This window comes from Scomber scombrus, chromosome 20, assembly GCF_963691925.1.
Source record: "Scomber scombrus chromosome 20, fScoSco1.1, whole genome shotgun sequence".
NCBI classification, from domain to species: Eukaryota; Metazoa; Chordata; class Actinopteri; order Scombriformes; family Scombridae; genus Scomber; species Scomber scombrus.
This window is the reverse complement of record NC_084989.1, coordinates 23,830,041-23,842,540: the sequence shown is the minus strand read 5'-3', so window position 1 is coordinate 23,842,540 and position 12,500 is coordinate 23,830,041. Positions and strand designations below refer to the sequence as shown.

General features: G+C 42.7%; 1 protein-coding gene across 1 annotated transcript in view; it reads left to right on the top strand.

The window, feature by feature from the left end:
- The window catches only part of LOC134002157 (sodium channel protein type 5 subunit alpha-like), an 18,262-nt gene that overhangs the window by 294 nt on the left and 5,468 nt on the right, over positions 1–12,500 (top strand). Inside the window, exons 2-5 of the mRNA XM_062441441.1 lie at positions 4,347–4,622; positions 10,972–11,025; positions 11,661–11,798; positions 12,017–12,121. Of these exons, the coding sequence (XP_062297425.1) occupies positions 4,347–4,622; positions 10,972–11,025; positions 11,661–11,798; positions 12,017–12,121 (573 nt within the window). The remainder of the gene's footprint in view (positions 1–4,346; positions 4,623–10,971; positions 11,026–11,660; positions 11,799–12,016; positions 12,122–12,500) is intronic.

Here is a 12,500-nt window from a genome sequence, read left to right as displayed (position 1 = left end):
CTGTTCCTTCTTTCCTCCCTTCCTTCCTTCCTTCCTTCCTCAATTCCTTCCTTCCTTCTGTCTGTCCTTCCTCCCTCCCTCCTTCTTTCTTTCTTTCCTTCCTCCCTCCTACCTTCCTTTTCTTCCTTCCTCCCTCCATCCCTCCCTCCCCCTTCCTTCTTTCATTTCCTCCTTCCTTCCTTCCTTCCTCCTTTCCTCCCTCCCTCCTTCTCTCTTTCTTTCCTACCCCCAACCTTCCTCCCTTCCTTCTTTCCTGTTCTTATTTCCTCCTTCCTCCCTTCCTCTTGTCCTTTCTCCCTCCCTTCTTCCTTCCTCCCTACCTCCCTCCTTTCCTTCCTTCTTCCTCTCTTCCTTCCTTCCTTCCTCCCTCCTTTCCTTCCTCCTTCCTTCTTCCTTCCTTCCTTCCTTCCTCCCTCCCTCCTTTCCTTCCTTCTTCTTCCCTTCCTTCCTTCCTCCCTCCTTTCCTTCCTTCTTCCTCCCTTCCGCCCTCCTTTCATCCTTTTTCCTCCCTTGCTCCCTCCCTTCCTCCCTTCTCCTCCCTTCCTTCCTTGACTCGAGGACAACAGGAGGGTTAAGGATCAATCAAACATTAATTAATGAATGTGAACTGATGTAAAGACTAATAATGAGTCAGAATATGAACAGTATTTAAGGGGTTAAACCGTCACATGACATAATGAATAAAATGCTGTTATATAATATAAATCAAGCGCTCCTCTCTTTCTGTGTCCTCAGTGTTTGCTCCTCTAACGTCTCTCCTCCCGTTTTTTCATCCCCCAACATCAACTTTTCTGCTCTGTGATTGGTTCGTCTCCTCACATCCTGTCAGTGTTATTATCACATCCTTTATTTCCTCCTCAGAGAAAAAAAAAGGTTTTAACGTTGTACTGTGAGAATCTGTGTGTCAGTATTTTAAACTCTGCATGTTTTTAAATGTCTGGTGCTTTGTTGTTGTCAGTATTACAGAGTCAGAGTCAGTGTGTCCTGCAAACTGTGATGAGAAGAGTCTGAAATACAAGAAATGTATATTAAAGTCCGCTTGAGTCGACATCTGCTTGTTATTAGATGCAATAGAGTGCAAGGAAAGGAGGGAGGAAGGAGGGAAGGAAGGAAAGGAGGGAGGAAGGAAGGAAGGAAGGAAGGAAGGAAGGAAGGAAGGAAAGGAGGGAGGAAGGAAGAAGGAAGGAAAGGAGGGAGGGAGGAAGGTAGGAAGGGAGGAAGGAGGGAAGGATGGAGGGAAGGAAGGAAAGGAGGGAGGAAGAAAGAAGGAAGGAAAGGAGGGAGGGAGGAAGGTAGGAAGGGAGGAAGAAGGAAAGAAAGCTTTGCTTCCTCCCTTCCTTCTTTCCTTCCTCTTCCCCCTTTATTCCTTCCTTCCTTCCTTCCTCCTTTCCTTCTTTCCCTTGTCCTTCTTTCCTTCCTTCCTCCCTTCCTCCCTTACTCTTTTCCTTTCTCCCTCCCTCATTCTTTCTTTCCTCCCTCCCTCCCTCCCTCTTAACTTCCTTCCTTCCTCCATCCTTCCTTCCTTCCTCCCTCCTTTCCTTCCTCCCTCCTTTCCTTCCTTCTTCCTCCATCCCTTCCTTCCTCCCTCCTTTCCTTCCTTCTTCCTCCATCCCTTCCTTCCTTCCTTCATCCCTCCATCCCTTCCTTCCTCCCTTCCTTCCTTCGAGGACAAAAGGAGGGTTAAAGCGATATTTCTGGACGTTTTTACTTTATATTCCAAAAGCTGAAATAACACAAGTGATATATCTTAAAGGTTTTTTAAATCTTCTGATACAAAGAAAAAGCTTTTTATTACTTTTTTAATCTTGACATAAAAAAATCAAATCTGTTTCAGTTATTTAGAGAATAAATTATGGGAATAAAAGACATTCCCTGCATGCTTTTGTTCAAATTCAACCATGTAAAACACAATTATCTGTTATTTACAGCACTCTGCAGTTTGTTGAGACTCAAATTCAGAGTTTTAAAATCCTGTTTGAAGAAATGATTAAAAAAAAGTAAATTCTTTATTTTTTTTGTCATTAAACTGAAAACTTGAGTTATTTAACCTTTGTGTCGTCCTCCCGGGTCAAATTGACCCCGTCTGTTTTGACTGTTCCTTCTTTCCTCCCTTCCTTCATTCCGTCTGTCCTTCCTTTCCTTCCTCCCTTCCTTCTTTCCTTCCTCCCTCCTTCTCTCTTTCGTTCCTTCCTCTCTCTTTCCTACCTCCCTCCTTCTTCCCTTCCCTCCTTCTTCCCTTCCTTCTTTCCTCTGTCCTTCTTTCCTTCCTTCCTCCCTTCCTCTTTTGCTTCATCCCTCCCTCCCTCCCTCCCTCCCTCCTTCCTTTTTTCCTCCCTCCCTCCTACGTTCCTTCCTTTCTTCCTTCTTCCTCCCTCCTTCCTACCTCCATCCTTCCTTCCTCCCTCCCTTCTTCCTCCCTCCTTTCCTTCCTTCCTTCCTTCCTTCCTTTGTCCTTCTTTCCTTCCTTCCTCCCTTACTCTTTTCCTTTCTCCCTCCCTCCTTCCTAATTTCCTCCTCCCTCCTCATACCTTCCTTCCTTCTTTCTTTCCTCCCTCCTTTCCTTCCTTCTTCCTCCATCCCTTCCTTTCTCCCTCCCTCTTTCCTTCTTTCCTCCCTCCCTCCTACCTTCCTTCTTTCCTCCGTCCTTCCTTCCTCCCTCTTTTCCTTCCTTCCTCCTTTCCTTCCTTCCTTCTTCCTCCCTCCCTTCCTTCCTTCCTCCCTCCTTTCCTTCCTTCCCTCCTTCTTTCCTCCCTCCTTTCCTTCCTTCTTCCTCCATCCCTTCCTTCCTTCCTTACTCCTTTCCTTCCTTCTTCCTCCCTTCCTTCCTTGACTCAAGGACAACAGGACACAATTATCTGTTATTTACAGCACTCTGCAGTTTTTAGAGACTCAAATTCAGAGTTTTAAAATCCTGTTGAAGAAATGATAAAAAAGTAAGTTCTTTCTTTTTGTCATCAAACTGAAAACTTAATTAAAATTAATTAGTTAATTAAAAGGTTAAAGGTCAGACGGAGGTTTGCAGGACTCTGACTCTGGTTCACATGAAGTTCAGGTCTTGTGTTGCATGCTGGCGCTCTCATGAACCTCTCCTCTAATGAGATTAGCTTCCATGTCAATTTCACAAATGCACCGCTCGCTCAGCTCCACACTGCTCGCTCAGCACGGGCTTCTGGGTAGAAGAGGTGCACTGTGGGTAAGGAGAGCGGAGGGCTGGAGCGGCAGGTTGCTTTTCTTCCTCTGTGAGCGGAGCTGAGTCAGCGCTCGTCCTCTGTGTGACCAGCAGCAGGAAACAGGAAACCAGTTCTCCTCATAAATACAAGAAATTTATATTAAAGTCGGCTTGAGTCCACATCTGCTTAATCCTCCTGTTGTCCTCGAGTCAAGGAAAGGAAGGGAGGGAGGGAGGGAGGAAGGAAAGGAAAGGAGGGATGGATGTAGGGAAGGAAGGAAGGAAAGGAGGAAGGAAGGAGGGAAGGAAGGAAGGAAAGGAGGGAGGAAGGAAGGAAGGGAGGAACAAAGAAAGAAAGGAGGAAGGAAGGATAGAGGGAAGGAAGGAAGGGAGGAAGAAGGAAGGAAGGGAGGAAGAAGGAAGGAAAGTAGGGAGGGAGGAAGGAGGGAAGGATGGATGGAGGGAAGGAAGGAAGGGAGGAAGAAGGAAGGAAGGAAGTAGGAAGGAAAGGAGGGAGGAAGGAAGGAGGGAAGGAAAGGAGGAAGGAAGGGAGGCAAGATGGAAGGAAAGGAGGGAGGGAGGAAGGATGGAAGGGAGGAAGAAGGAAGGAAAGGAGGGAGGAAGGAAGGGAGGAAGAAGGAGGGAGGAAGGGAGGAAGAAGGAAGGAAAGCAGGGAGGGAGGAAGGAAGGAAGGGAGTAAGGAAAGGAAGGATGGAGGAAAGAAGGAAAGAAGGAAGGAAGGATGGAGGAAAGAAGGAAGGAAGGAAGATAAGAGGGAGGGAGGAAAGAAGGATGGAGGGAAGGAAGGGAGGAAGGAAAGGAAAAAAGGACAGAGGAAAGAAAGGAAGGAAGGAAGGGGAATGGAGGAAGTACAGACAGAAGGAAGGAAGGGAGGAAAGAAGGAACAGTCAAAACAAACGGGGTCAATTTGACCCCGGAGGACGACGGAGGGTTAAATAAGTAATTTTACATAAACTGAGCAGAAACCTTCATTTTCCTGCCAAATCAAATCATTGAAACCACAAAGTATGACTCTATAGTTTCTGTGTCAATATGAGCTGAATGCTTCTCCAGCCCGCCTCCGCCCACATAATCCTCTTTAACACAGCTTTCTCACACAGGTGGACACATGAAACCTCCTCTGAGTGTTTGACCGTCTGTGTTTCGGCCCCTCCAGGTGGTCGTTAACGCTCTGATCGGGGCGATTCCCTCCATCATGAACGTGCTGCTGGTCTGTCTCATCTTCTGGCTCATCTTCAGCATCATGGGCGTCAACCTGTTCGCCGGGAAGTTCGGCCGCTGCGTGAACCGCACGGGGCACATCTACGAGGCCGCCTTCATCAACAACAAGTCCGAGTGCGACGCGCTCAACGACACATCGCTCTTCTACTGGACCAAAGTCAAAGTCAACTTCGACAACGTTGGCGCTGGATACCTGGCTCTGCTGCAAGTGGTGAGACTTTACAGAGTTTAGAGTTTATCGGAAGTGTTTCATACTTATGAGAACGTTTTTCTCTGTTTGTCAGAGTAGTTTTGTCTTTTCCTTGTTTTAAAAACGTTGCATTAAGGCCAGGCGGGGGAGTTCCAGTCCTCTGAAATGATGCAACGCGGAAGTAACTAAAACTGCATTCTATCAAAAGGCCACCAGGGGGCGACCGTTTTGGTGTCAATGGAGAATTCACCAACTTCTCACTTGATTTCTAACCTCAGTAAACGTTTTCAAAATGTGTTTATGGTCTCAATCGCTAGTTTAAAGCCTTCTTCAATGCAGTATGATGTTCATTTGGGACATTTTGGCCTCCCTGATTTTATATGTGACGATAAAGCAGGGTATGCATTAGGGCGTGGCTACGTGGTGATTGACAGGTTGATTGGTTCACAGGTTCAACTCGCACAACCTTTCCTCAAAAAGTTCCGCCATTGTTATTTCTTCTTCGTGTCTCACTAGAGCTACGTATCGGGTAGTGACAACAACACTGCCCCCATGGGTTTCCGGTGGTACTGCTCTGTTTGGCCCGTATCCGTAAGCTTTATGGAAACGTGCAGAAATACGGACGAAATGAACGCAGAGCACGGACAGAAGGCTCCGTATTTAACGTTGAGCATAAATGGGCCTTTACAGTAAAATGATGTAATTTTCCGAACTTACCAGACTGTTCTAGCTGTTCTGTTATTTACCTTTTACCCTTTGTCATTATATCCACATTACTGATGATTATTTATCAAAAACAGATATTTTGTGAAGGTTGTGTGTAGTCATCCCTACAATATTGTTGCTATATCGATATCTAGTTATTTGGTCAAAATAACCCCCCCACCAGAGAAACCTATTTTAAAAAGGACAGCTGTAATATGATAGGCTGACAGTGAAGGTGTGTCACCCTGCTATTGGTTAGATGTGACCAGGTGACTTCTTAATTGATTCCCCAGAAATGACAGCAAGGAAATTATGAGTGAGCTGTGAGAGGAATCAGAATAAAACTACAGATGAGTCGAAGCAAAAAGAAAGTCACTATAAGTTTCATTTCATTAAAACATTTTGTGTCATTTTTTGATTGGAGGTGAAACTAAAGATGAAGATTAACATAATGTTGGTCCGTCATCACATCTGTATGAAGTGTTGCTGAGAAACAAAAGAGCTTCAAGTAGAAAAAAAGGCAAAAATCCTCCAAGACAAAGAGTTTCTCCTCCACAAACCGTGGGAGGATTGACTTTTCTGCTTCTCCCTCTCTCTCTCTATCTCTCTCTCTCTTGATCTCGTCCTCTCTTTCGTTCCGTCCATTTGCCGTCTTAGCCTTAATTTTCCTCCCACACCTGTTCTTTATCACTCTCACTTTTGACTTCTCCACTTCTCCGCTGCCCCCTCCCTCTGTCTTTGTCTCCGTTTGTCATGTATGGCTGAAATTTCTTTCCACTGCCTTTACATGTCCATCCTCAGGAAGAGTCCTTCCTTCCTCCCTACCTCCTTTCCTTCCTTCTTCCTCCCTCCCTTCCTTCCTTCATTCCTCCTTTCCCTCCTTCCTTCCTTCTTCCTCCCTTCCTTCCTTCCTTCCATCCTTCCCTTCTTCCTCCCTTCCTTCCTTCCTCCCTCCCTCCTTTCCTTCCTTCTTCTCTCCTTTCCTTCCTTCCCTCCATCCTTCCCTCCTTCCTTCCTCCCTCCTTTCCTTCCTTCCTCCCTCCTCCCTCCCTCCCTCCTTTAAAAGGTGAACCATACATAAAAGCTAAGAGGAATTTACTATTTCCATGTGATGCTACTTTCTACATCTCAGAGGGAAATATTGTACTTTCTACTCCACTACATCGCTCATAATACTGCAGTACTTTTACTGTAATACTGCATACTACATCACTCATAATACTGCAGTACTTTTACTAATACTGCATACTACATTGCTCATAATACTGCAGTACTTTTACTGTAATACTGCATACTACATCACTCATAATACTGCAGTACTTTTACTGTAATACTGCATACTACATCACTATAATACTGCAGTACTTTTACTGTAATACTGCATACTACATCACTATAATACTGCAGTACTTTTACTAATACTGCATACTACATTGCTCATAATACTGCAGTACTTTTACTGTAATACTGCATACTACATCACTCATAATACTGCAGTACTTTTACTGTAATACTGCATACTACATCGCTCATAATACTGCAGTACTTTTACTGTAATACTGCATACTACATCGCTCATAATACTGCAGTACTTTTACTATAATACTGCATACTACATCACTCATAATACTGCAGTACTTTTACTGTAATACTGCATACTACATCGCTCATAATACTGCAGTACTTTTACTGTAATACTGCATACTACATCACTCATAATACTGCAGTACTTTACTGTAATACTGCATACTACATCACTCATAATACTGCAGTACTTTTACTGTAATACTGCATACTACATCGCTCATAATACTGCAGTACTTTTACTGTAATACTGCATACTACATCACTCATAATACTTTATTTTTTCACTCTGTATCATTTCATTTTCCTCCCTCTCTTTGTCCCTTTCTCCCTCCGTCTTTCTCTCCATCCCTCCCTCGCCTGTTATTAAACACAACATGAACAAAGCCAATTACAGCCACCGCAGCTCCACTTTTCCATCTCTCCATCACCTCTCTTCCTCTCCTTACAAGCGCCTCCGTCCCCTCATCTTTTTCTCTTTCTTTTTTACTTTGCTCACCCTTCTCTCTCGCTCTCTGTCGCCCACCACAGGAGTCCTGAGAGCCTCCAATCAATCAGCGTCTGAGAGGCTTTTATTTTTAGAGCGACTCCAACCAAGTGGGAGGGAAATGGAGAGATGGAGGGAGAGAGGGAGAGAGGGAGGCAGGAAGAAAAAGTACAAGTGGAGTAAGAGAAATGAAGATTGGAAAGAAAGCAACAGCAGTGAAAGACAGAGATGGAGGGATGGAAAGAGATGATAATGAGCGAGGGAGAGGGATTCAAGGTAGGTGAGATAAAAGGTGACAGAGGTTTAAGTGGAAGAAAAGAAAGATAGAGGGACAAAAAAACGAGTGTAACAAGGATCTGTGGTGGAAGTATAAACTCAGACTTCGAGAAGAGGAGGAGGAGAAAAAAAAAAGGTAAAGAAGTTGTCACTTGCCGTGCTGCTACTTCAACCTCAACCGCTGAGAACTTAAGAGTTGTCAGAGAGCGGTCGCCTTGGAAACGAGCCGCTCAGCTGGTCGGCGCGGCAACGGTTGGCGGGGGCAACCCTTCCATTAGCATCTGGAAATAGCTCCACGCTGCAAAAAGTGATGCAGGCAGAGACTTTACTGAACTTTCTTTAAACCAGTTTGTTCTTTTAAGTTTTAAAGAGGACTTACTCTTCACATTTCCATCTTTATATTAATATTCTGTGTCTACTGGAATATCTTTGCATGTTTAAGCTCCTGTCTCTTTAAGACTTTGACTCTACATGCACTATTTTACAGGTTGATGTGTCTTATTATGTGATTTATTTCCTTTATGATGAAAGAAAGCTTTGTTTAACTTGTTGGGACTCACAGAGATCTTTAATCTGCTGAGTCCAAACAAACCAGACTTTCTTTTTCCAGCTGAAGTTGACAGACTTCCTAAACAAAACTTTCTTTGGTATCATTATTATTCAAGAATTATGTCCAGGTCAAACTACTGTGTTGCGGATGCAAAATGAGTTTTGTGGGATGCACATAATGCAATTTAATGCCAAGATATTATGCAACTAATGATAATCTGCAAATTATATTATACCTTGTTTTTATCTTTTATCTTTTAATCTTTGAGCATACTGAAAAGAGATTTATAAAAACAGATGTATTATTATCACCCCAATGAATCATTTAATGGTTTGGTGCAAAATTGTACAAGAAAAACAAACAATCATAATTTCCTCTAATCCAACGTGATGCTCCAAAACCTAAAAATATTCAATGTATTATCTTATCACATAAAAAAAGCAGGAACCAGAGACATTTTGACATTTTTTGTTTAAAACAAAGGGGGAGCTCAGATGTGTGTAATCAAAGACAAAAGCACACAAACAGTCTACAGACCCAAATAAATGTGATTGTTCCTTTAATTTAGTGGGGGGGAAAAAAGAAGAGCACATAGGTACAAATATACAGATGTTCTGGCTGTGTGCTAAGTGTGAAAAAAGCAGCAAATTCGCAGATTAGAAGCAGAAACCAGAGAATATTTGACATTTTTGCTTAAAAATTTACCAAAAACAAACAATCTTGAATTCCATAAGTCAAATGGAGATCTCCTAGTCTGGTTTACACAAAGTTCAAGGGGACATATTCAGCTTTTTATGATTTTCTGTTATGATGTTGGATATTAAACATGGTCAAAGGTCCAAAGCTTGAGGCGAACATGTGTAAAAATGCTGCCTGCAAGTCAAACGTCAGGACTTCAACCTGCTCTGAACACTTCGTTTGCAAAGTTCATTGTACTTCCTCCTCATGATGACATCAGATTGTCTGTGTGTGCCCACAAGCGGCTGTTCGTAGGTCGTCTTTGTTGCTAAAGTTGTTCCTGGGTTGTCTACTTGGATCAGATTCAGGCTTGAACATGTAATGACACGGAGGCGGGAAGGGGGAGGGGCTTAGAGAGACAGTAGCTAAAAAGGCCTGTTAATAGACAGAGGCTGAACTGAGCGGCTGCATAAAGGACCAGTAGAAGATAAATAAGGAGTTTTTAACTGGAAATCATGTGAAGATACATATTCTGCGTATCATCGTTTCGGTTGTCGTCTAGTAAATATTGATCGATCGGCTCTCTCTCTGTAATTATTTATAAGATACGACAGATTTTATGCGTCATTGTAAAAATTGTCAAACAACTTCAGTACAAAGTCAATAATTCCGGAATCTTGGTCGCTAAGGCTGGTTGCTAAGGCTGGTTGCTAAGGTGTTTCCATATTCCAGGGCTCTTAAAGAGACAGGAGCTAAAACTGTTTCAGACAGAGGCTGAACTGAGCGGCTGCATAAAGGACCAGTAGAAGATAAATAAGGAGTTTTTAACTGGAAATCATATAAAGATATTCCAGTAGAGACACAGAATATTAATATAGAGCAGGAGATGTGCATGATACATCATCTTTAAAGCTGTTTAACTAACTATGAGTACTGGTCATAGGATAAAAGGTTGAGCTGTGTTCTTTTTTGGACATTTTGGTGTAACTTCCTGTCAAATTGTGTGATCCAAATTCTGTGATTGTGAACGAGGTCGACAGTCCGTGTAAACATTGTCAGAGTCTTCACTTCCGATAAAAATCTCTCGCTAAGCTCATCGTCTTTTTACAGCGTGCCCCCCCCCCCACACACACACACACACACGCTCACATTTGACAGACCATAATAATAATAGGTGGCAACCTGTGGCGACGAGCTGATTTCAGATCTGAGTGACAGACGCCAGGCGCCCACTCAGACCAAACTACTCCGTCTCTTCACATCTGCATCTTTTACCTTTTTTTCTCTCCACCTGTTCTTTCTCTTCTCTTTATATTTTTCCCTTTTTTTTTTTTACTTCCATTTCGTGTCCTCCCCAACGAGGAAGGAAGTCCATAAAAGGACTTGTTGACCTTTCATTGAGGGAAAATACAGCAGCAACGGTGTTTCCATGGTGCTCTCTCCCTCTCTCTCTCTCCCTCTCTCTCTCTCTCTCTCTCTCTCTCTCTACTAATTTTCTGCTAAAACAGGAAGGTTGTTTCAAGATCTCCTTTGTTCAGTTATTCACTCAAGTACAGGAAATGTGCAGCACGTTGTCTTGGTGACGTCTGTTCAGAGAAACTCTCTTGATACACTTTTTTTTTTTAAAACAGAAAATCAGGAGCTCAAAGTTTCTCTTCCACAGTGACAGAAATGTTGGGACAGTTAATTGTTGAAGGGTCATCAGACATGTGGACAGGTTTGTCCAACACCTTTGAGACGAAGTGGATTCATGTTACATTATCAAAGGTTAACATGAAGGTTGGAAGGTGGAAGTAACAGATCAAACAGAGTGATTTGTGTGAAGAGATATAACTGTGTCTGTGTATCATTATTTCATGAGGACATTATCGTGTTTTCATCGTCTCATTAACCTCAGATTGACTTCGGGACCTTTGGGAACCACTGAAGTACATTCAACAGATCACTTTACATGAACTCTTTGCACAGTGTATTATTTCATCCTAATGAAATGGAAACATGGTTGTACAAGTCAAAATGAAAATAAGGGTTTAGACTCTTGTCATCACTAATAACAGCTCGTCACTTTTTTGTTTTTTTCTGTTTTCAAGGCAACATTCAAAGGCTGGATGGACATCATGTACGCAGCGGTGGACTCACGAGCTGTAAGTTAACCTTTGTGTCGTCCTCCCGGGTCAAATTGACCCCGTCTGTTTTGACTGTTCCTTCTTTCCTCCCTTCCTTCCTTCCGTCTGTCCTTCCTCCCTCCCTCCTTCTCTCTTTCTTTCCTTCCTCTCTCTTTCCTCCCTCCATCCCCTTTCTTCCTTCCTTCTGTCCTTCCTTCATCCCTTCCTTCTTTCCTCTGTCCTTCTTTCCTTCCTTCCTCTCCCTCCCTCTTTTCCTTTCTCCCTCCCTCCTTCCTTCTTTCCTCCCTCCCTCCCTCCTACCTTCCTTCCTTCCTTCCTTCCTCCGTCCTTCTTTCCTTCCTTCCTTCCTTCCTTTCCTTCTTCCTCCCTCCTTTCCTTCCTTCCTCCCTCCTTTCCTTCCTTCTTCCTCCCTTCCTTCCTTGACTCGAAGACAACTGGAGGGTTAAAGATAAAGATCTGTTTTCAACATAAGATCAGATCAAGTTTCTAAATCTAACATTTATTTGTTTAACCATGAAGAAGAATCAGAATTTACGAAGATTAGTAAAGTTACATTTTGAATGAGATTAATTGGTGATGTGAGAATAAATCTGAAGTGATCTGAGATATAAATGAGCCAATAATTTACCGATTGATGTGTGTGTTTCTGCCAGGTGGAGGAGCAGCCGATCAAAGAGATTAACCTTTACATGTACCTGTACTTCGTCATCTTCATCATCTTCGGCTCCTTCTTCACCCTCAACCTCTTCATTGGTGTCATCATCGATAACTTCAACCAGCAGAAGCGAAAGATAAGCACCACAGAAAAACACAAAATACACATAAAAACCAAACACCATTAAGTCTGTTGTAGCGTAATGTTATGTTTATTTAATGATTCATAATGTTTTAATTAACTTTTGAGCAGATATTCTGATGTGGTTCCTCGATATTTTGGAATGAAACCTCATCTATATTGTCTGTGATGATGTTCAATGAAAATAACAGAGTTGTTGCTTTGTTTGTTTACTTAGGAGGGCAGGACATCTTCATGACGGAGGAGCAGAAGAAATACTACAACGCCATGAAGAAACTGGGCTCCAAGAAACCTCAGAAACCCATCCCCCGACCTACGGTACAAACTTACAGCACACTTTACAAGAAAGTTGCCTTAATTTAAGCACTAAAGGCCTGATTTACTAAAGGTCTGCGTGTGTAAAAACGTGTGCAAACTTGACATCACCTGCAAAAAATGTGTAAGCTGATCTACTAACGCGAGGTTTGCGTCTTTCAACTGTGCAAAATAATACACACTGTCCATGTAGTAGTTTACCGTAATTAATGTAATATCAGTAGTTTACCGTAATGAATGTAATATCAGTAGTTTACCGTAATGAATGTAATATCAGTAGTTTACCGTAATTAATGTAATATCAGTAGTTTACCGTAATGAATGTAATATCAGTAGTTTACCGTAATGAATGTAATATCAGTAGTTTACCGTAATGAATGTA